At 47.4% G+C, this 23164-nt stretch overlaps 1 protein-coding gene across 50 annotated transcripts in view; it reads left to right on the forward strand.

Moving 5' to 3' along the window:
- The window catches only part of RALGPS1 (Ral GEF with PH domain and SH3 binding motif 1), a 309544-nt gene that overhangs the window by 233558 nt on the left and 52822 nt on the right, over positions 1-23164 (forward strand). For all 50 annotated transcript variants that reach the window (XR_011432401.1, XR_011432403.1, XR_011432402.1 and 47 more), the window contains one exon: positions 21952-22089. Coding sequence is in view for 47 of the 50 variants with exons in the window: in XM_070250754.1 (XP_070106855.1) it covers positions 21952-22089 (138 nt within the window). In the remaining 3 variants the exon portion in view is untranslated. The remainder of the gene's footprint in view (positions 1-21951; positions 22090-23164) is intronic.

Genomic DNA, 23164 nt, shown 5'->3' on the forward strand with positions numbered 1-23164 from the left:
TAAGTAAGGACAATTACCAGCCTTCTGCTGACATAGTTTATTAAAGTTCTTAAAAAAATGTATTCTTTAAGTGTTCTGAATATAGAAAATTGCAACATAAAATTTTATTGCATGTTTTTACCTTACTTGTAAATGCATCTTTGTTATGAATTTGTCATTTTGGAGTATGTACTCAAAAGCCCATTCCAGGAACTTGGTGTTTTCACAGTTGTTTGTGAAAATCCCGCCTCACATAGGTCTGTTAATGAAAATGGGAGCAACACTCTAAATGCTAGCTGCTCCATTTGGAACATTCTGGGAGAGCACAGGCCTCATGCCTTTTCTCCTGCCTTCTCCCCAGGTGCTGGGAAGTAAGTCGGGGTGGCAGACCAGGTTTGGGGCTGGCAAAGGCTGAGGGCTCTCCTGGCCAGCGGCACCGAATGCGCGGGCTGAGCGCTAGGGGCCTGGTCACCTCACAGGGAGCAGGAGAGGCATCCAAGGGGGCCCAGGAGCCAGTGAGTCCACTGTCCCTACAGACTGGCCCATGTGCAGGTTAAGGGAAGCCCTGGTCTCAGGCTCCAAGAGTAGGAATAGAGTGTGCAATGAATGGCACGTTCATTGGCAAATGCCACCCTGCAAATGTATGTGAGACGGGCTGCACCACAGAGGCCTGGAATGCCAGGCTGAGTGGTCCAGCCTAATTGCGTGGGTGAAGACCAGTGTGGCAGCGGCTCCGGCGGCCATGGGAGGGGCAGGGCAGGTGTGTCTGGAGGGAAGCAGGAGCCAGGCAGCTCCAGGAGCACCAGAGAGCCATCCTGGTGGGTCAAGTGAGGTTGCAGGCAGGCGCGCGTGACTCCCTCCTCATGGTTTTAAATAAGATCCCGGGAGTGACTGCAGGCTCACAGGCATGTCATCGTGCTGCGTGTGATGCTTAGCCAACGAAATGGCCGGAAGAGGAGGGTCATGAGATGTCCTGGTATTTGGGGAGGAAACCACTCTTCTTTTAGAGCTCATGCCTCTTTATTTATATTTACATGTATGGACAAAATATAAATATATTAATATATAAATATATTAAATGTAAAATATATAAATATATTGCTACTTCTGTGAGACAAACTTAAATCTGACAATAAATATCAATGATTAGAAGAAAGTTTTATCTTACTTGAAGATGAATCCTTTTTTTAGTGCACAAACAACCATGTAACGATGCTGTAAATTTTTTTAAAGCACTTAAAACCACCCCACTCCAGCGCTTAATGTCTCCATATTTGTCATTTAGTTCATTTTAATTTTCTTAGTTATTTCTCTCTTGTTAGACAGTAGCATGTTTCCAGTTTTTTTTTCAATTTTGTTTTGTTTTTAACTGCTGTAGATTTCCCTGCAATGAATACCTTTGTGCCAAAAAAGTTTTCCCTTTCTTTAAAATTATTTCCTCAGAATAAATTCCTAGGAGTGTGATTACTAAGTCAAAGGATACTAAGATTTTTCTGGCTTTAGAATCCCTAATGCTTTCCCAAAAGGTTGTACCAACTGGCCCTGCTGCCAGCAATGTATGGGTCTCCCCGTTTCACCACAGCCTTGCTGGCTTTCAGCACTCGTCTTATTTTAAATTTAATAATGTACTGGATTTACATGGCAGCTTTTATTTATTGATCTACATTTCTCTGTCCGCTCCGTTCCTCTGCTCACAGCCCCTGCACCTTCTCTCCATGTCCCCATGCCATGACTTGATTGCTCTCTACCCCAGACATGAAACCTGAATGAATGCGTGATTGTTGGGGTTGGACATTCTTCCTTGTTTGTGTGGGAACTGCCTCAATAGATTTTAAGGGAAAGACAGTGGAAAGATGTTTAAGCTATAAATAGATTTGGTGACACCTCTTATTTGGCCAAGGTGGTCCCAGTAATGAATGCAGACTCTGTGCTTCTGGGAGAATGTTTATGTCTCATTTGAATTCTAGAAGACATCAGAGTTAAAATGTTAGCACATGATGTATAATTTAAGTCAGAGATGAAAGAGTCCCCATCAAAAACAACCCCTTCTTTCTAGTCGTCCCGTAATTACCGAGGCAGAGGTCTCCAAGTAGGGCAGGCCTCCCAGTTGGAGAATGTCTGAAGAAAGCTTGAAGGCCAGCCCCTTTGCTCTTGCCTTGCCCTCTCCTCTTGGCACCTGGAGAGTTGGCCTCAAGAGCAATGAAGGATGAGACAGTCTGAGACTAGCCCCAGACACCTCCTGGGGCCTCTGCTCTGAAGTCATCTCTGTTGGCGACCGAAACCCTGGGCTCTCTGCCTCATTCCCTCCTTGCCACTCTTCCTCTGCTCTGTGCCCCACGTTCCTGTGACTGCGTGGGCTGAAAACTTACCCCATAACCCACACTGCCTCTCTGGCTCTGAGCCTTGGCTGGCCCCCTCCAACAGTGCTTTTGACCCATCAGGTAACCACTGCATCCAACCCAGCCTCAGCTCCCAGGACCCTACCCCACAGGGCCCAGTGCTGGCAGCCTCATGGATGGTTAGAGCAGGAATACATGAACTCTGACGTGCACTGCTTGTGGTCCTCGAGATTTTAGATGACCTGTCTTACCTTGATAGTAAGTGTCTCTCTTAATGTGGTTAGCATGTTAAATCCATGATTTCACTCACAAAAAATTAAGTAAAAAATAATATAGTGTCCCAGCAATTCACTCCTGGGTATATATGCAAAAGAATTGAAAACCAGGTGTTCAAACAAAAACTTGTATGTCACAACAGCCAGTGGGTGGAAACAACCCAAATGTCCACCAGCTTATGAGCAGATAAAGCAAAACGTGGTCCATGTGTACATACAATAGACTGTTATTCAGCCATAAAAAGGAACGAAGTAGCGATATATGCTACAGCACGGATGACCCTTGGAAACATTCGCTAAGTGAAAGAAGCCAGTCCCAAAAGGCCACATATTGTGTGATTCCATTTATATGAAATGTCCAGGGTCAGTAAATCCATAGAGACAGAAAGTAGATTTGTGGTTGCCTCGGCTGGAAGGAGGCGGGCAATGGGGAGTAAATGGGTACAGGATTTCCTTTTGGGTTGACGAAAAAATGTTCTGGAGCAAGATAGTGGTTGCACAATGTCAAGAGTTTACTGAATCTCACTAATGGTCAATTTTATGTTATGTGTATTTTACTACAATAAAAAAAATAATACCATGGGTGTCGTGTTGGCAAAAAGCATGAAGGTGATACGTAATGAGTGAGTGAAGTTAAAACAATATTACAGTAAATAAAGCAAGCTAAGAAATAGAACCATGGATATGTCAATTACATCTCAATAAAAAAATAAAAGAAAGAAAGAAATAGAGCTGTAGGCCCTCACACTCCAGGAAGGTTCTGTTTCATTACTGCAGTCTACTTTGCTGGAGGGAGGACCAGACTGACCTTCAGTGTCTACCTGAGGACAGCCACTCTGCCTGGCGCTCAGGAAAGTGCTTTGTCCGTCTTATCTCACTGCACCCTTCCAAGGAGGGCTTCTTGTTCTCCCCATTTTACAGACGAGGAACCTGGGGCCACAGAGCTGGCCAGTGGCAGAGCCAGGCGGGTGTACCTACCTTCCAGGCCCTGTGGCAACCTGCACGTTTTCACCCAAGGCTCCTTGGAGGCATCCCAGGTGGGTTGTCACCTACTGGTGACCCCTGCTACCCTTATTTTTCAAAAACGAGGCAGTTATTTTCCCCAGCTCCTTTATTAAAACTGTGGAGTTCCTCCTCCTGGTGCCTTCCTCCCAGGGGTGAGTGAGTCAGGCTGGGGAGGGCTGTGGGTCACCGTGGTGCATGGCGGGGCAGGTCAGCGAGCCCTGTGCCCTCTCGCAGCCTTCTGGCTCCGCCTTCGCTCTGAGCAGCGGCCCCTAGACTAGAGGAGGAGCCCCGGGGACGTGGGGCTCTCTGTGGATGACCTGGAGCTGCTGATGCTAGTACAGGCAAAATAATCCCCATTTAATGAGATTTGGGGCCTGGCTCTGCCTATTGCACGTGTGCGACCTCAGGCAAGTTAACCTAACCTCTCTGACCCTTAATTTCCTCATCTAGAAAGTGAATGTAACGGCATTTGCTCAAATGGAGGACTGTTCTTCTCCTTTATCATTACAGTTTTAATGATGTAATTAGTTGTGCAGCTACTTGTTTACTGTCTGACCGCTCCTTGGGGGGGTGAGCTCCACAGAATAGAGGCTGAATCGGTCGAATTCCTTGTAGTATCCCTAGCATCTGGCAAGATGAATATTTGTCGAAGGGAAGAATAGATTATATGCCTGCATAAATTAAGAATCTATTAAGAATAAGTTAAGCACTGAGCACACCTCGGCACGCAGTGAATGCTGACAGGCGGTAGTTGTTGCCGTTAGTATTTTATTATCATTCTTATTGCTCCAGGTGGTGTATTCAAGGCTTTCTTAAATAGCTCTGATTCTCAAAACAGCCTTGCAAGTTGGAATTATGCTCATCTTGCAAAAATGGAAATTGAGACTCAGATAAATTAAAAAATGTGCCCAAGTCCCGGAGAACCGCTGACAGCAAAGCCCATAATCTGTCGCTTCCCTAAATTCCTCGTCGGTTGGCTACAGAGCTCTGAGTCCCTTCATACCGATTGGAAGCTGTGTGTGTGACGTAGAATCGCACCTTCTGGGTGCACGCGTCTTAGCAGTAAAGCACGTTCTGTGGGAGGCAGTGGAGGACTCGCAGGTTTGGCAGATGAGAAGTTGTGATGGCCCTGAAGATAGCGGCCTGCCCACTGCTGCCCCAGGTGCAGCAGGACTCCCCAGCTGTGGACCGCCAGACTGGGGCTCTCCCTGCACCCCCCAGCAGTAGCCAGCTGCCTGCTGGACGTGGGCTCTCCATGGAAGAGCAGGAGGACCCGGCATCTGTTCAACGCTTGATCATCACGCCCACAAGCGAAGGCAGGGAGCATGTCTGGTTTCCCCCTGCTGGACCCCTGAGCCTAGCGCACAGCCTGGAGAGGCGGTACTCAGCAACTGTTCGGCGAATGAGCAAACGAATGCACGACTGACTGAATGAATGGATGAGCAAATGAACAGACAAATGAACAAACCTGCTGTGTGCCAGGCACTGTGTGGGCTTCCTTATATTATCTCCTTTTATGCTCAGAATGGACATATGAGGTGGGGGAAACGAGGAGATGAGCCCAGAGGGATGGCGTTGCTTACCCAGGATCACCTGGTGGAGTGGGTGTTGAAACCTGGGTCCCCCCACTCCGTGTGCTGCCCTGAGGAGTAGAGAGGATTCCCCTGGCCACTGGGCTTCCTCTTCTCCAAACCAGAGAGCCCGTTACACCTCTGGCTGTGGTGGGGGCCAGAGAGGAGGCAAGAGTGGGGAGCAAGTTGTTCTCAAGGTGGTCACATCCTTGTTCAGACCTTGCTGTGGATGTAACAGGATGTGGGGGGCTGGAAGAGGGAGAGGACAGTGGGAGGAGTGGAAGTGTGACCTGGGTCCCCGTTTCTTTCTAGACTGGGCCTGCCAGGGCCAGTTTTGTCTCCTAACATCATCCCCATCATACCGAGCTTTATTGGGCAGTGACCTTGTGCAGAGGGACGTACACACCTCAGCTCTTTCCACCTCACCTCTGTGTGAGGGAAGCACCACCATGCCTGCCACCCGCTGCAGAGGACCAGAGGGCTGAGGGAGTGCTCTGAGGCCACTTGAGAGCACGGCAGGGGCAGAGTTGGCCCTCCCCGCAGACTGCCTGGCTCCAGAGCCCCCACCCTAAATGTCACTAGTGGGACCGGCGTCCCAGCTGGCCTCCAGGGAACTGCCTAATCCAGAGGGTAGCCGTCCTCCTGCTGCAAGCCCAGCCCGCCCACACTTGTCAACACTGGTGTCTTACTGTCATTTTCAAGTGTCAAAGCTGAGAAATCTCAGGGGGCTGTGTCCTCAGGTTCATGACAGGGGCAGCGCCAACACCTCTTACTGAAGGAAGCCTTTGGCTTTGGAGGCCTCAGCCCAGTGACATGGCTGAGCCGGGGCCCGTGCGCCAGTTGGAGAAAGGTTTGCTGGGCCATAAATCAGACTTTTCCGCCTGAGCTCTTGGTAATCCACTTGGAATAAGGCCTGTGCTGGCCCGGAGATGTTTCCACTCCCCAGAAGGACATCTGCCCCCTCTGAGGGCAGGGCCTATGACTCAGCCCTCTGGGCCTGGACTAAGGATCTCGGAGGGCAGGCACCACAGGATGCAGCTCCTGGCATGAGAGAAAACGGAGAGGCTCTTGACCGGAAGACAGTCGCTACAGTCCACCCGGCCACGGCTGGGAGGTTGAGAGGTCATGGTTTGGCCCAACCAGACCTGGATTCCAATCCTGGCTTTTCTAACTACGGTACTGGTCAAGAGACCTTCGGAAAGTCACTCCACCTTTCCGAGTCTATTTCCCACCTTGGATGATGGGGGTAATGGTGCTTTCCTCGGAGCTCTGTTGGTAGATGAGCTGAGGAGATGAGTCTGTGGCTCAGGGTCACCCCACAAATGGTAGCACCTGTGCCCAGTCGGCAGGCTTTGCACATTCGTGTGCTGTCCTGCGGGGCCAGGGTGAGGACAGGCGAGGCATGGCCACACTGTGGGTCAGAGCCCAGACTTCAGGGTGCAGTCTCAGCTCTGCCCTGCATTTGCTGGGTGGTCTTGGGCAAACAGCTTAGCCTCTCTGAGCCTCACTTCCTCTTCTGTAAAATGAGGAGCCCACGAGATTGTGCAGGTGTGGCTCTTAGCCCAGAACCAGTACACAGTCGGAGCTCAGGGACTGTGGTCGGTCGTCATTCCCAGCATTCCCTTCCCTGAGGCTCCTGCTCTCGCCCCTGCTCTGAGGCAACTGTCCTGTCCCAGGAGCCTCAAGTGAGCTCCCCCCACCTCTGTGTATGGACTCTGGATCACCAGGGGGTCTGGCTGAGGGCAAGATCCAGGCCAGATCACTGCCAGGAAACCCTCATGGAGGGGAGGAGCAGGCCTTGCCCAGAGCGGTGCCCCGGCAGCCTGGGAAATAGGAAATTATTGCAAATTGTTCTCCTTTGCCCTGAGGTGGACTTTCCACTTCAGCTGAGACGAGCTGTTTCAGCCTCCACACAGACTTTCTTACTGGTGTCTCCAGGCTCCTCGCCCGCAGCCCACCCACCCACAATCTGAGGGCTTGGTGCTCAGGGAGTCGGCAGGAGGCACCCTCGCCCCCCACTGCACTTGTCAGAAAAGCCCCTCCCGGTGCTATCCCAGCTGTTACCGGGGTGGCCTCTCCACAGGCCGGGCCGCAGAAGGGCACTTGTCCTCAGAGCTCTCCAGCATCGCCCAGGTCTGACGCAGCGGGAGAGCTCCCAGCCGTTGCTTCCGGCCGGCAGGCAGTGTCCGCAGGAGGGGTTTCTGGCTTCACAGGCGGCTGCCTGCCGAGGGAGAGCGCCAGGGCACGTGCCCCTCTCAGTAGTGCGGCCAGAAGTTGACGTCTTCTGCTGCCCTCGGTCTGCGACAGTGAAACAACCCCATGAATCTATACGGAAAAAATGTCCATTGGCCAAACTTTATGGCGTCCAAAATCATATATCGTCTCTTCGGGTCTTTATACTTAAGTACCGTAATTACTAGGGGGAAATATTTTTCCTCTTGAAAAATCAAAGCCATTGACAAGTCACCAGATGCGCACTAACGTTTAGTGAATAAAGTCCTCCTGCCTGGAGAGGCTCCTCCTCCCCCAGGGCAGCCCCTGGGCCCCAGCAGTCACCACATCATCCTGTCCTTCTGGTGGAGGGTCAGGTTCAGTGAGGGCAGTGCAGAAGGGGCCCCTGCAACTCACTTGGCGGGTCAGGGTCACCTTCATGGGCTTCTCTGCTTTTTGTTTTTTGCCTGGATCTTTGCAAGACTTTTTTTTTTTTTTAATTCAAGCATTTATCCGGGGTGTGTCTGGGGATGGCTCTCTTTCCTGGAACCTGGTAAACACTCCTTGGGAAGACGCCCCTCGCTGGCTCTGCTCTCTGTTCTCAGGCCCCCACACCCCCTTATATTCTTTCCTCTCTTGCCCTTGGCCGTGGCATTTGACGTTGCCCACTGGGCCTGCCACATCGATGATGTGAGTTTCCAGAGTGCCCATTTCATCCTTGCTGCCTCTGATGTCAATTTTTTTTTTCTTCTGTCGTGTTTTAGTTCCCTTTTATTCTGTTCTGATCTCATGCATCTCTCTTTCTACCTCATCCTCTGGCAGTTTCATCTCTGACAGTTCTCTCCTATCACAGAAGCTTTGTCTCCTTGTACTGTATTAAAAAGAAAAAGTGTCTTGAAACTTTCTTCCGGATCCTGGAATAGACTGTTAGAAGATGTGAGCTCTCATGTCTCGGCCCTTTCCACACGCAGCTCAAGCCTCATTATTTGGCGATATTTTTCCATGGGCCCTTCTTGGATTTTCTTTCCTCTTAATGTATCCTAACAAGGTGAAATCTATCATCTTTGAGGGGTTTATCAACAGGCAGAGCATTTGGGTTTCCCTCTGGACACACTCCAGTTCTTTTCTGGGAGTAACAATGTGCAAATGGATGTGAGAAGTTGGAGGGGAAAGCATTCCAGAATCCCTCCGACCAGCTCCTGCTGGGCAGTGTCCTGGTCATTGGCCCAAGTTTTCTAGTTTGTATAGCCCTGGCTCTCTGAGTCTGGGGACAGGCCCTGGGAGGTACAGATTGTGTCGATTTCAAGAGACATGGTCTAAATTTGCTCAATTTCTGTCTTCTCTGTTTGCCTATGGTATATCCAGTTTCTTCCTAGACTCTAGCCGTAAGGCTGTCCATCAATCTTAGTTAACGAGGTGGTTTTCCTTTTCTTCTGTTCACAAAAATTTTAGTGATAAGTCAAGGGAGGGTCTGTGAGGGGCTGTCTAGTCTCTTCTGGAAGGTTTCCAGAAACAGGTAGATACCCCCGTCACTTAACTTTAAGTTCACACAGAACAAATAAGTGCCAATGCCAAGATTTGAACTTGATGTCTCAAGTTTTCATGTCTTCCCTCCAGTGCATGGACTGAGCTATAGTATCACAGATAACATAGTCGATGAGAGGGTGGGCCCTAGAGGCAGACGACCTGGGCTCGAATTCTACCTCTGCCCTGTATGTGCTGAGTGACCTTGGGCAGGTTACTTAACATCTCTGGAGTGGAGGAGAGTGGCTAAGGTGGGGAAGAGCAGATTAATGAACCCCATGAGTGTTAAAGATGTGACTGACCCATTTCTGTCTCACATGCCAGTGGTTCTCTGGGGTCTCCCACTGGCATCTGAGGATAATGCTCTGAAGTATGTGCTAAAGTATTATTTTTTAGCAGTTTTGTGCCCTTAATTATTTGAGTAATTAACACTCCTGTTGAAGCTTCTGACAACCTGTGTATCTCATGGGGTCAGGGACCGTGCCTGCCAGTTCTTCTCTGTACCCCTGTGTCTAGAATGTGGAAGGCACTCAGTGAATATTGGCTGCACGAATGCCCTTTCACGATGACGGCGGACGTCACTGAGTGGGCTAGTCCCTAAGCACGTCACCCTGTGCCCTTCCAGCTTTCTCTCCCCACAGTGAGCTGCCACCGTCCTGGAGGCTCCCCGTCACTTCTGACTGGTGAGCAGACATGCTTCCCTGCCACTTTGGCCTCTCTCTTCCCTGCAAAGCATCCCCTGATGATGTAGTCAGGAGTGTCCTAATGAGGGTAGCGTTGGCCCCAAAGCCTGCTGGAACAGCAGCGAGCTGTGAATAAGAGGAGGGGTCAGGGCTGAGTAAAGTTGGTGCTGAAGAACCAATCAGAGTAGAAATCTGGGTCTCAAGGAGGAGCCCAGAGTCCAGAGGGTCAAGTTTCTTGAATCACTTTCTTTTTCTTTTTTTTTTTGAGGAAGATTAGCCCTGAGCTAACATCTGCCACCAATCTTTCTCTTTTTGTTGAGGAAGACTGGTCCCGAGCTAACATCTTTGCCCGTCCTCCTCTACTTTATATGTGGGACGCCTACCACAGCATGGCTTGACAAGTGGTGCCATGTCCGCAGCCGGGATCTGAACTGGCAAACCCCAGGCCACCAAAGCAGAACGTGCACACTTAACCACTGTGCCACTGGGCTGGGCCCCTTGAATCATTTTCCAAGGGAGTTGAGTCTGGTGGGCAGGGGAGAGACAGCACAAGGAGAGTGGGTGTGGGTGGGCCTTCCGGTCTGAAACATGACCCCAGCCAGTGATGGCACAGCTCTCCTCCACCCTCCCAACAGGCACAGTCCCAGACCAGCAATGGCCTGACTGTGTCCAGCACCCCCTGCTGGTGGGGCTGAGTGCTTCTCCTGCCCTGGGGAGATTGGCACACAGGCTCCCCGGTAGCAGCCCCACCTGCAGACCCAGACAATGGAGCAGGGCTGGAAAACACCAGGCTGGCCCTGGGCCAGCTGGACCTGGCTGGGCCGAGTGCTCCGTGTGCATAGTGTGTCTTGGAAAAGGGTGGAGCCACTGAGATGGCCCTACTGTGGAGCCGAAGGAGCCCCTGCTTCCTGAAAGCAGGTTTTCTAGGACAGGCCGTGGGGACTGGCGTCTTCTCATCTCTATCAAGAAAGGCAGGGAGAGAGCAAGACACCTGGGCCCGAAAACCACAAATAAATGAGTAGTCAGACGCCTTCCTCCTTCCAAAGGGGCCCACGAAGTCTTTTCGTATTTCATTTCAGCAAAATCAGAAAAGAATTTGCTTGAAGAAAGTGAAAATCAGTTTAGATCTAGCTAACCCCCCAAAGGTCTGTTGCTTGTTTTCCGGAGAATGGGGGCATTGGTGCTTGAGGTTTAGACTGTTGCGCTTTGTTACATAGTTTCCGTTGAATAGAGTCCGTCTGACAGTTTTGCCTTTGCCTCCATTAATTTTTGTTGTGCTTAAAGACTAGGTGCTGTGTGGTGGCAGATACGTGAGCGCATTAGTGGAAGTGGAAAATACTTGGGTGATTGAAGCAGCCGGCCGTGAGCTCACTCTCTGGCTGGGATCCTGGTGGCCTCGGACGTCCAGGGAGCCTTTCTGTGCACAGTAGCAAATGTCTGAGCCAGGGTTGGAAAGACAAGCTCTGGAGTGTTTTCCTTGGCACATGGGCAGCCTCGGTTCTACCCAACATGAGGCAGGTTTCCGAGGCTTACACTGGGGGAATCATCTTGCATTTCCTTTTGGTGACGTTAGCTTCTCTGGAAACCCTTTATAGCACTCAGAGAAATATGGGGATCTAGCTTGGAGATATCAGAACACAGGGCTGACCCTAAACAGGGTGGCTGTGCAGTGGGGTGCCTGGCAGCTGCGGCCAATCTATTCCACTAGCAGTGGAATTTCAGAGGCCAGATTGAAGAGTTATGTATATGCAAATAAAGACTCAACATCCAGTCCCATCGTCTCCCAAACATCTTCTGAGCCCCTACTCTGTGCTAGGCTCAGTGCAGGCCCCTGGAGAATGCAGAGATGCGTAAAACACAGCCCTGGGCCTCAAAGGGTGTGTAATAGATGCTGTAATCAAGGGAAGGGAAGTATGTTCCAGGAGGAACCAGCTAACAGCCCGAGAAGGAGGCCGAATGGGCAAGGGGAGCAAAGGCCTCTGCCAGGCTCAGAGGCACAAAGCAGAGAGCTCATCCAGGGAGCTGCAAGGGGCCTGCACGGCTGGAGCATCGTGGGAGAAGAGGCCAGGGACGCAGGCATGGGCAGACCCTGGACCAATGAACACTTGCCCATTGGGGGTGAGAGGTCGTTGGGTAAATTTAAGTTGGGGAAGGGCGCGCTCTGATTGAGTTTTAGAAAGATCACAGGGTGTAGAATGGTTGAAGGTGAGAGACCAAAGGCAGGGAGAGTAGTCAGGAAAAAATGAAGTGTTAACAATGGCCCGGAGACAAGATCCAAGGCAGTCAGTCAACGTTTGTGGCCTTTAAATCTAAACCTAAAGACCAGGTCTTCAACAGGAGCTAGGAGTGCTCAGAAAATCATTGCGTAAAGTATTACCTCCCTTTTCCCTGTCAAAAAGGTGTTTGCTTCTCTAATAGTGAAGGGAGGGAGGGAGGAAGATTTCGCTTTTATATTTCTAAAAGTAGTACATATTCATAGCTAAAGGCTGAAAAAATATAAAATTGTATAAAGCAGAAAATAACCCTAAATTCCATCCCTAAAGATGGCTATCATTAACAGATTGGGCAATACATTCTCTCTCTCTCTCTCATGTGTGTGCACGTATCTCAGTATGGGGGGGGCGGGGTGTGTGTAGGCACATCAGATTTTTTTCACTTAAAAACACACCAGGGATATCTTTCCATGTCAGTTCTTAGGAATATCTATTTTATCGTTTTATTAGCTGCATAGTATTCCACTGCTTGCATATAAAATCGTTTATCTAAACCATGCAGTTGTTTACAATCATGAGTTACAAACAGTAGTGCAGAGAATATTCCGTGTTTATATTTGCCAGTTTGAGGTATTGTTATAGAATAAATTTCTGGAAGTGGAATTGCTGGATCCTGGAAAATGTATATTTGAAAGTTTTGGTAAATATTGCCAAATTGTCCTCCCAAAAGTTTCTATCACTTTATACTACAGTCAGCCTTGGATAAAAGTGGCTGTTTCCGCACACGCTCACCAACACCAAGCATTATCAACCTTTTAACATTTGCCCATATAAATGGCAAAAACCGCTTGTTTTAATTTGTGCTTCCTTGATTATTAATGAGCCTTAGGCATCTTTCACATCTTCATTGACCATCTTCTACAACATTATTTGCCTTTATTATAGGAACTCCTTATATATGAGGACTATTGACTATCTTATAAATTGCAAATCTTTTTCCCACTTTATTTGTCTTTCAACTTTGTGTGTGGTGTTTTCTTCGAACATGCAGAAGAGCGTGTGTGTGTTTAGTGTAGTCCAATATGTCAGTCCTTTTCTTTTGTGGCTTTGGGTTTCATGTCATACTTAAGCCTTTGTGTACCCTAAGGTTATAAAAAGATTCTCCTGTGTTTTATTCTAGTTTTTTTCTTACTATTTAGATTCCAATCCTAGTTCATCTGGAATTTATTCTGTTTTAAGGAATGAAGTAGACACCCAGCTTTATATTTTCCTAAATGGATAAAGATCCGTCCCAATACCATTTATCCTTTCCCTGTTGATGTAAAATGTCCCTTTATCTTTCACTGAATTTCCACGTCTGCGTGCATCTATTGCAGGCTGCCTGCTCCCTGCCGTGGGGTCGTCTGACTCTGGAGCCGTGCTGCAGTGCTTAATGACTGTAGCTTCATAGCACGTGTTATAACAAGTCCCTTTCTTCATTCTTCTTTTCAAAAGTGTTCTGTTTTCAGACCAGGTGAACTTGGGAGTCAGTTTTGGAGTTATACGAAATGTGTGTATTAATTATACAATAATTGACATCCTCACAATGTTGAGTCTTCCCACCTAGGAATATTATATATTTTTTCATTTATTTACATCTTCTTTCATATCCTTAAGATATTTTTACTTTGTTAGTTTTTATCTTAATTACAGAAGTGTTACATTCTCATTGTGACAAATAAAATACAAGAAATATAAAGAAAAGTTTCATATTTATAAGAATTGTGCTTTTATTTCAGTAAAGTAAATTCTTCAGAGAAGGATTAATAAGCCCAGGATGTGTGCATGTTTAATTTTAATAAAATGTTATGTAATTTTTCTATCAAATAAGTGTTATTCATATAGGTCTTAAACACATCTTTTTTTTTGGTTTACTCCCAGGAGTTTTCTAGTTTTGTTTTTACTACACAAGACCTCTTTTTTCCCCAATTTCCAGCTGATGATTAATGGTATAAGAATGCTATTGATTTATGTATATTTACGTTGAACTTAACTCTGTTCTTTAGTTCTAATGGGTTTTCAATTGATTATCTGAGATTAATGATAACTAATTATATCACCTGGAAATAATGGCAATGTTATGTGTGTCTTTAATGTTTATACCATATTTCTTTATCTTGTCTTATCTCATTGGCTTGTGCTTCCAGAATAGTGTTAAATGATAGCAGAATGGCAAGTATTCTTGCCTTGTTCCTATTAACAGGATTTCAATATTAAGAATATTGTTCTAGCTTTTCCACCATGCATCCCTTATCAGATTAAGGAATTGTATTCCTAGTTTGGTGCTTTATCAGGAATGTATCTTAAAGTTATCAGGGACTTTTCAGCATTTTTCAAGATCATTTGTTGAAATATCCCTGCACTCCTGTAATAAACCTATTTGCTTTATTATTCTTTAACATACTGCTAATTTGATTTGCTAATATTATTATTTAAAAACACTGGTGAGTTTTATTTGCTAATGTTTTATTTGGAATCTGTGGATCTTTATTGAGATTGGTCTCTTTTGTGCTATTTCTGTCAGATTTTGGTATAATGGTTATGCTCGAGTCTTAAAAAGAACTGCAGATATTTCTGACTTTTTCTCTGCTCTGGAACAGTTTAAATAACATTTAATTTTTCTTTTAAGGTTTTATAGATGGGTTCCATAAAACCATTTGGATGTTATACTTTTTAGTTATAATATCTTTCAATATCATTAATACTTTTCTCTTTATTTGATAAGTTGAAGGTTTTTGCCTTTTCTTGTGACAATTTTGGGAAGATAGATTTTCCTACTAAGCACCCATTTTATGTAGATTTTCAAATATGTTGGCATAAAAATTACACATACTACTATTTTAACATCCCCTCCATATTTGGAATCATGTTCCCTCTCTCATCCCTAACAATGCACATCTGTGTTTTCTTTCTTTTTTTTCCCCTCCATCATACATACCAAAGGGTTGTCTGACTTTTTCAAAGAACTAACTTTCAGTTTTATTTATCACTTTACAGGACTTTTTAATTTTAATTCGTTATTTCTGCTTTTATTTTTTTTTTGTTTGTCTCCTACTTTCTTTTGCTTTGTTTTGTTCTTTTTCTAGTTTTCTATAATGAATACTAAGTTCATTTCTTTTTTCTTTTTCTTTCTTTCTTTCTTTTTTTTTCTGAAGAAGATTTGCCCTGAGCTATAACTGTGCCAATCTTCCTTTATTTTTTTTAGTATGTGGGCTGCCAGCACAGCATGGCCGCTAACAGAGCTATGTAGGTCCGCACCTGGGAACCAAACCCAAGAGGAACACGCTGAACTTAACCACTAGACCGCCAGGGCCAGCCCTCTTTTTTATCTTTCTTAATTATTAATATAAGCATTTGAGGCTATGGAGTTTTCTTTGAGTAGAGTTATTTGGCTTTAACTTCGTCCTATATGTAGATAGTTTGTGATTTTAATTTTAATTTCTTCTTTCATCTCTGAATTATTTGGAGCACTTTTCTCTTTCCCAAATGGTCTGTTTTTAAAATTTGTTTTTACCCCTGGGGCAGGGGAGGGAGTGGAATTGCTCCAGACCTACCAAAACCATATGGGGTTCTGAGTATGGGAGGGATCATTTCCCCCAAAGGAAAATTGAGGGCTGTTTTCGTAAGAATTGAGAGTGGATATTAGGCAGACAAAATTGCAGGTTTCTTCTCTACTGCCAATGGAGTTGTTGAAGGATTAAATGAGATAGTACATGTAATTTACTTAGCACAGTGTCCAGCGCAAAACAAGCTCAATAATAATAACCAGATTAATGCCCTCTCCTCACACCCTGTCTTACTGCTGATCAATTCCAGCACATGCTGTACGGTCCCATAGCTCTCTAGGAGAACATCTGCAAACAGTGGGTTATCCTGTTCGACCTGTAGATTACCAGGTAGTCCTCATGGCGTGAGGGGATCTGTGGTTGTGTCCTCATTTCACCTCAGGGAGCTGGGAAGAGATTTGGCTCCCTGGACCCCAGGATTCGGTGTGAGCTGCAGGACTTTGCCCACGTGCCTTTGTGATTCATGAGACTCGACACCAAGAAATGAACGAGGCCATGTGCTCTCAAAGAAGCACGGTCCCTGACCCCCTAACATGTGGCTGCCTGGGTCTGCCCCCTTTCTGCAGACCTAGGAGATGTTTGTCTCAATGTCAGCAAGTTTCCAACACATTTCATGTAAGGAATATTCTTTAAGTGAGGATTTGTTCTGAAGTCTGTGTTTTACATGATTGATATTAATTGGTGGGCACTAATTAACACTCACAGCCTTCTGCATCTGACGGGGAGCATGAGCTGCCTGCTGAGCTCTCCTCCTGCAGTAGGTGGAATTGCTTTGTGCTCCCTTTAAAAAAGCCCTAATGAGCTGCTGCTCTGTAATTTCATTTGGAATTTATCGAGACAGTTTATGTGATCAAACCACACAAGTATAGTTCTGGGTGCCAGCACTCCTCATTTCTGAAGTTTGAAAGTGATCTTTTCAAGGCAGAACAGGAGAACATGGAAAAAAGTCTTTCATCTCAAACTTTAAAAGAAAGAGAGAGAGAAAATGGAAAGCATAAGATGGAAATGTGGCATATTTTTATGCTGTGGAGGGTTTTTTCCCCTCAACACAGCAGAATTTTCCTTATTAAATAGATAGCTGTGTGAGAAAAACCAAAACCAGACTTGGGATGGAAGTGAGACGGGTGGCGATGGGAGAAACAAGAGAGCAGTGAGTTCCTGGGCTTGCGGCTAAGCCCGGGTGCCAGCCGTGGGCTTTGGCTCTGGGAGGCTGTGAGCGCCCAGCTTCAGGCAGGCTCCACGCCATGAAGCATGGTGTCCCTCAGCTTAAGAGAAGGTGTCTGTTCAGGAGAGCACCTCCTTTGTCAGCCTGGCACTCCCTCCTTGGGGCCGGGGCGTCTTGTGGACACCCCTGGTGGGGGGGCCTGGATTCACTGTCAGGAAAGAAGGTTTGGCTACTTGCCCCTAGGGTTGGGACCAGCCCAGCTGTGGAGGGCGTCCACAGCAGAGCGAGTGGAGGGCTGGTCACTCCTGGCCCTGGGGCTCTCAACCCCATCATGGCTGTCTTGTTGGCAGTCCTGTTGCAGCCACAGCAGTGTCACCAGTCCCGGTATGTGGGTCATGGAAGGGGGAGCAGAGCAGAAGCATGTTCTGGGTAGCTGTCCATCTCAGAGGAGGTCCCATCTGCAGGCTTGCAAGCCACAGGACAATTGCTGGCTGCCACCATCGTCCTGGGTGGGGTGGGAGGCAGGCCACAGCAGGGATCCTCACACCCCCACCTCTGTGGCTGGGACCCTCATCCATGTGCCAGCCAATGACTCCCAGCCCCCAGCCCTCAGCATTGCTCTCTGTTGCAAATCTTTGGAGTTGGGCCTGAATTCAAAACTTGATTCCCTGACTTGGAAGCTGTAGGATCTTGGACAGGTTACTTTTCCTCTCGCAGCTTCCGCTTCCTAATCTGTAAATGAGGAAATGTGAGTACCTACTGTGCTGGTCACTGCAAGGCCGCCGAGGTAGAAGCAAGGCCAGCCTTTCCTATCGCAGACAGTGGCTGTTGCTCTTACAGTTGTTTCCTCTGACACGTCTGCACCTCCCAGTCTAGCCCCAGTCCCTGGCACTGCTCAGCCCCACGGCAGCCAGGGCCAGTGGCTGGTCCAGTTACTGTCCATCTTAACGAGACCAACAACACAGAGTTGTCTGCTGCAGTAACTCTGTATAAATAGAAAAGGAGCTGAGCTGTCCCAGCTGTGCTGTCCCAGTCCAGACAGAAGCTCCCACTGCTGGCCCATCTGAGGTGGGTGGCCACCACATGGTCAGCATCTGGGCGCCATCCATGGTTATAGCAAACCCTGCTGGGTGCGTCCCTCCCATGGGCATCCCAATGCTGCTCCACATGGGGCCTCGCCATGGAGCCAGGCTCGGCCTCAGCCCAGCTTCATGGACACCTCAGTGGTCCAGGCCCTGGGCCGGTAGACTCCTCATAACCACCGTCATTACCCCCATCACAATCAAGGAAACTGAGGCCCTTGGAAGTGAAAAGCCTTGCCTGAGGCCACCCACCTGGTAAGTGGCAGAGCCAGAGTTCCAAGTCTCCTGGCTCCAAGCCCCACACTCTCCCACACTCTGCCTGTCACATGGCAGAGCTGGCAGGGCCCCCAGGCCTGGGTGGGCCACTGATGATGGGACCAAGGACAGATATGCCGTGATGGGTACCAGGGAGGCAGTGGAGAGGAGGTGGAAGATGTAGCAGGAGGAGGTAGCCACAGTGTAGCCCTGAGCCCTCTTGGAGAATGTTGACCTCGAAGGGGAAATCAGGCAGGGAGAGCCGTAGCCTGGGTACTTCTGAGCTCAGCCATGCCCCCATCTTGCCTCATGGGCTGCCAGGCTCCAGAGGATCTGGCTGGGGCAAAAGAGGGACTGACACTGTAGCAGCCTGGACAGACGTGTTCAAATCCTACCCCTGCCACTTCCCAGCTGTGTGACCTCAGATAAGCGATGCAACTCTCTCGGCTTCAGTTTCTTCCTCTGTAAAATGAGGATGGATAAAACCTCCCTGACAACAGTGTTGTTGTTGCCCGTCAGTAATCTGGGCAAAGCTCTTAGCTGAGGACCTGGCATGTTGTAAGTGCTCAGTTTTGTTATTATCATCGTCACTTGACTCTCAGTGTCTCTTTCTTCAGCTACAAAATGAGGGTAATGTTCCTCATGAGGTTATTGTATGGGTTAAATGAAATAGGCCTTCATTCCTACCTTCCTTCTTTCAACTAACGCTTCCTTAGCTCTGCTCCAGCCGCTGGGGGTTGAGCTCATGGAGCAAGACACACTTCCTGCTCTGAGGGGTTTCAGTCTCCGGGGAGAATCGGACATTAAATGTGTGAATGGTGCAAATCAGGATCGAATTGCAGGTGCGGTACACGCTGACTGTGTATAGGGCTTAGCACAGCACAGGCACAGCGCAAGTGGGAGAGGGCCATTCCTGTGATTTCGTGACGGTTTAGGCTTTAAATATTTCCAGTTATGGCCTAATAACAATACTGGAAAGATTTCCCGGGATTTGTGCAGTATTAACTGTAGAAGATTTGCTGCCTTTGGAGCAGTTTTTCTTGTGGGAGTGAAAGGCTGTTTATATGGAGGTTCTGTGCAGGTGTTGCTGAGGCTCAAGGTCTCCCCAGGTCGCTGGGGCCCAGAGGCCTCCTTTGGGAGGTCCCCCGGTGCTCAGCACATCGTGGCCTTGGCCTGTGCTCTCTGGTCCTGGCTTGTTAGGTGTTGGAGTCTTCATATTTTCTGGAGGGGAGTGATGACCGCTCTGACAGTAGAATTTACTCTTATGAAGTAGTGAACTCCCCATGCCCCCAGGGTGCAAGCAGGGGCTGGGGATGGAGATGGGGTCTGAAGGCGAGCTTCTTCTGGCCGCATTTGCAGAGCCAGTGACCTGAGAGGAAGCAGAGGGGCCAGCACCAGTCCTCACAGGGCGGCGTAGGGCGAGCCTTCCATGCTGAGGGTGTTATTTGAGAAAAAGTGATTCCCTGTGTGTTTCTGATGGCCAGCGAGGGGTCAGGACAGAGGCGCTGGAGCCAGACAGACCTGGGTTCAAGTCCCGCACACTCGCTGTGAGGCCTGGGCAGGGTTCTTAATCTCTCTGACCTTCAGTTTTCTCCTCATCCCTCACAGAGTTGATGGGAGGATCACGTGAGTTAAGGAGGGTTAGTTCTTGTCTTCTAGTAAATCCTCGGGAAGCCTTAGTTCTCTCCCTGTTCCCTTACCCTTGTCCTCAGTCCTGGGAGGCAGCTGGGTTCAAGTCTGCACAAAGTCTGCATTTGGGACAAAGCTGCCTCCTGTTCCTTATCCTCTCACCTCGTGCTCAGCGCTGGAGGATACTTTTTGTTATGGTTGAAGCAGTAATGGGATTTTCAGGATTGCCGTTGCTGAATCCTTGGGGAGGTAACTGAGTTACATTTTTAAGAGGGGAGAGGAAAAACGAGGTCATCTAGAGAAAGAATAAATCCGTAGATTTAAACCTACCAAACTTGGAGCTTCTGTACGAGGGAAACTATTTCTAATTATTAAAATTTTGGAAACATGGAGCCACTAGAAAGAAAAGAAGTGGAAATGGCTCCTACGAGAAGTGCTAGCATATGTTTCTGTGATTTAACGATTTCCCGTAACAATGTGTAGCTATTTTAAAAGCAGACGAATGACTCATGGTATCCAGCACCAGCAGTCCACTGCGATGGCAGGAAGTGTGTACTCCAGGGAGGCAGGCTTGGGTTCGATTGACATCTCCATCATTTACCAGCTACGTGACCTGGGGCGAGTTATACATCCTTTCTGAGGTTCCTTTTCCTCCTCTATAAAATGGGTTGTTGTAAAGATAAGTAACACAATGAACACAGCAGTCATTGCAGTGCTCATTCTCCCAGCAAAAAAACCCATAACTTTTATATTTCGTCCCTGGTTAATTACGTTTATAATAATTCTTAGTAGTTTAATGGTAAACTTTTAAGGCTATAAATTTTCCTATGATTACTACTTTGGTCTGGTCCCATAAATTTTGATATGTAGTGTTCTTATTGTCATTGTCTTCAAATAGAGTTTTTATTTTAGATTTTTTGCTTTTTCTTTGACCTAAGAGTTGTTTTTGACTGTGTGTGTGCATGTGTGTGTGTTTTCCAAATGATTAGAGTTTGTTTTATATTTATTGTTAAATTCTAGATGTAAGTAAGATCACAGAATGTACATAATACAATGTTTACTTTTTGGAACTTATTGCACTTTTCTTTATAGTCTAGTGTATGATCAATTTTTGTAAGCATGTACAAAAATCAAATTTTGTAACCATGGATATTTGAAAAGAACTATATTTTCAGTTATATAACACCAAGCTTGTTAATTTTGGTACTAAAATACTATGTTCATATAGGCACACGTACATACATATGTCTGTATGTGTATATTTTTGTATGGACACACACTTGTGTACACATGTACATACACATACAAATTCTAGAAGAGACATGCCAGTGGTTCCCTCTATGGTTGTGGCTTTGTTGAATTCATTTTTCATTTCTGGCAGACTTTTGCTTTGTGTATTTTCACGCAGTGTTGCTCTGTGCGTAGAAATTTGTAATCGTTAGATCTTCTCAGTCAACTGTGTTTTCATTAATGTCAGTCACCCCTCTTTGCCGTGTTCAGTGTTTTCTGCCTTGAATTCTGCTTCACATCACTACTGCTGCTCAACCCCACCAGTGCTATGGGTATAGTGCCGGTACTCATGGAGGGCTGCTGAAAGGACGTGCCATCCATTGTCCATGCACGTCTCCAGAGAGACTGAAGTGCAGCCCTGCAGGACGCCAGTCAGCTGAGATCTGTGTAGTGGATCATGCTGTACAGCCAGTCCTCTTCTCCCGTCCCTGGCCAGCTGGTTTGTCCTGAGTTCCCCCTGCAGTGATGTCATGGGGCCGTGCCAAGGCTCAGCACTGGCCTGCCATAGCGATGTTACTGTATCATGCGTTATTTTCTTATTAAGCACCCTCAGGAGAATGCTCTGTCTAGCCGTAGTTCTTTGTACCAAGGACTGTTGCTTTTTTGATTTCCTCTCTTATCCTTTAGTTATTTTATGATATTGGGGGGGCGGGGGTGTTTGTGTGTGTGTTTGTGTGCTTACAGATAGACAAATAGACGCACACCCAGCTAAGTGAATAAATGAAAAACTGAGTTCAATCCAAATAGTGTTCTCCTGGATATAACACCTTAGCCCTATTAAACTTCATCGGTTGGTGAAAAACACAAGTATTCATTCATCACTTTCGTGTCCTGTTATTTTCCAGTTGGGTTACAGGTAAAAACCCTTGTTGCTGGAGAGTGTATGGACTCGAAATGCTAAAATCTTGCCAGCATTCATTTTGGTTGTGGCTCAGATGTTTGATTTACAGCTGAGCAGTCTATGTGCAAAATTAGTAGTCAGGATTGGAATTGAAGTCCAAACAGGATCTTGGTTTTCCATAAGTCACCCTTTTATACCTTCTAACAGAGCAGTGCTGTTTTGTGCTATTTTGTTCTGATTAGTGGTGAGCACCTACCGTCATTAAATGTCTTCTTTAATTTTAGGGATCTATCTGCTGGATTTAATCTACATTGATTCTGCATATCCTGCCTCAGGCAGCATCATGGAAAACGAACAAAGATCCAATCAGATGAACAATATTCTTCGAATAATTGCAGATTTACAAGTTTCCTGCAGCTACGGTTAGTACCCTCGGTTGTTGGAATTGTCCAATTTGATATCACTGGAGTTTGGGTCCAGGACCCTATCAGTAGAAAGCTCTAGAAACCCACAAAGCTCCTCATTTTAATATCTTGAGCATCAAACATGTGCTAGACCCTTTACACATAGGCTTGATCTTCAAAGACTGTGCAAACTAGATGTTACCATCTCTCTATTACTGGAAACAGTTTAGTCACTTGTCTAAGATCACACATCTAGTGAGTGGCAGAGTCCAGTCTGTCTGGCTCCCAGGTCATTCATTCAGGAAGAGCTTTGTGGGCAGCTCCAGGGAGCACATTCAGGGCCCAGGCTCCTTCATCTGAGGCTCAGCCACGTCCCATGGCCTCAAAGTCCTCCACTGGACTCTACATCCGGCTGGCAGATGGAGGAAGAAAGAATCATACAAGGGTGGGTTTTCTGGGCCAGACTTGCCAGTGGCGCATGTCACATCTGCCGAGTGAGGCTGGGAAATGTGATCTAGCTATGAGTCTAGTGGGAAAGGGGAGATGACTGGGTAAAAACCAGCCAGGCTCTGCTACACATGACCAGATCCAAAGTGGGACCATGATGCTGAGTGTCTGGAATGGATGGAGGAGATGGTTGATGGAGACGAGGTCAAGGAATTGAGAAGTCAGAACGCTGGATGGATGAGCCATGTGGACACTCATTTCCCCCAAGATGCCAGTGGCCCGGGGGGTGTGTGGAGCTCCCCTATGAGCCAGGTGCCCAGCCCTCCAGGAATGGGCGTGAATGACCAGGGGGCCGTTGGGAGAAGTCAGCAGTGAAGAGGCAAATGGGTGCTAGAGATCCAGGAACGTGCCTCTGTGGAGCAGGTTTCACAGGAGACTGGAGGGGCCTGGGAATAGCAAAGGGGGACAAGAAAGAAACCAACCTACCTGCAGCGTACAGCGTTTGAGAAGCACGAGCCTCCATTTGGGAAGGCCACAGGGAAGCCGGGGGGCATCACTGAAGCCATAGGCCTGCTCATGAGCCCCCCACAAGCATCCCGGGGTGGGGTGAGGTCTGCACTTCCAGATCAGCTCTCCTTCTGACCGG

Source organism: Equus caballus, chromosome 25 (genome assembly GCF_041296265.1).
Source record: "Equus caballus isolate H_3958 breed thoroughbred chromosome 25, TB-T2T, whole genome shotgun sequence".
Classification (NCBI taxonomy): Eukaryota; Metazoa; Chordata; class Mammalia; order Perissodactyla; family Equidae; genus Equus; species Equus caballus.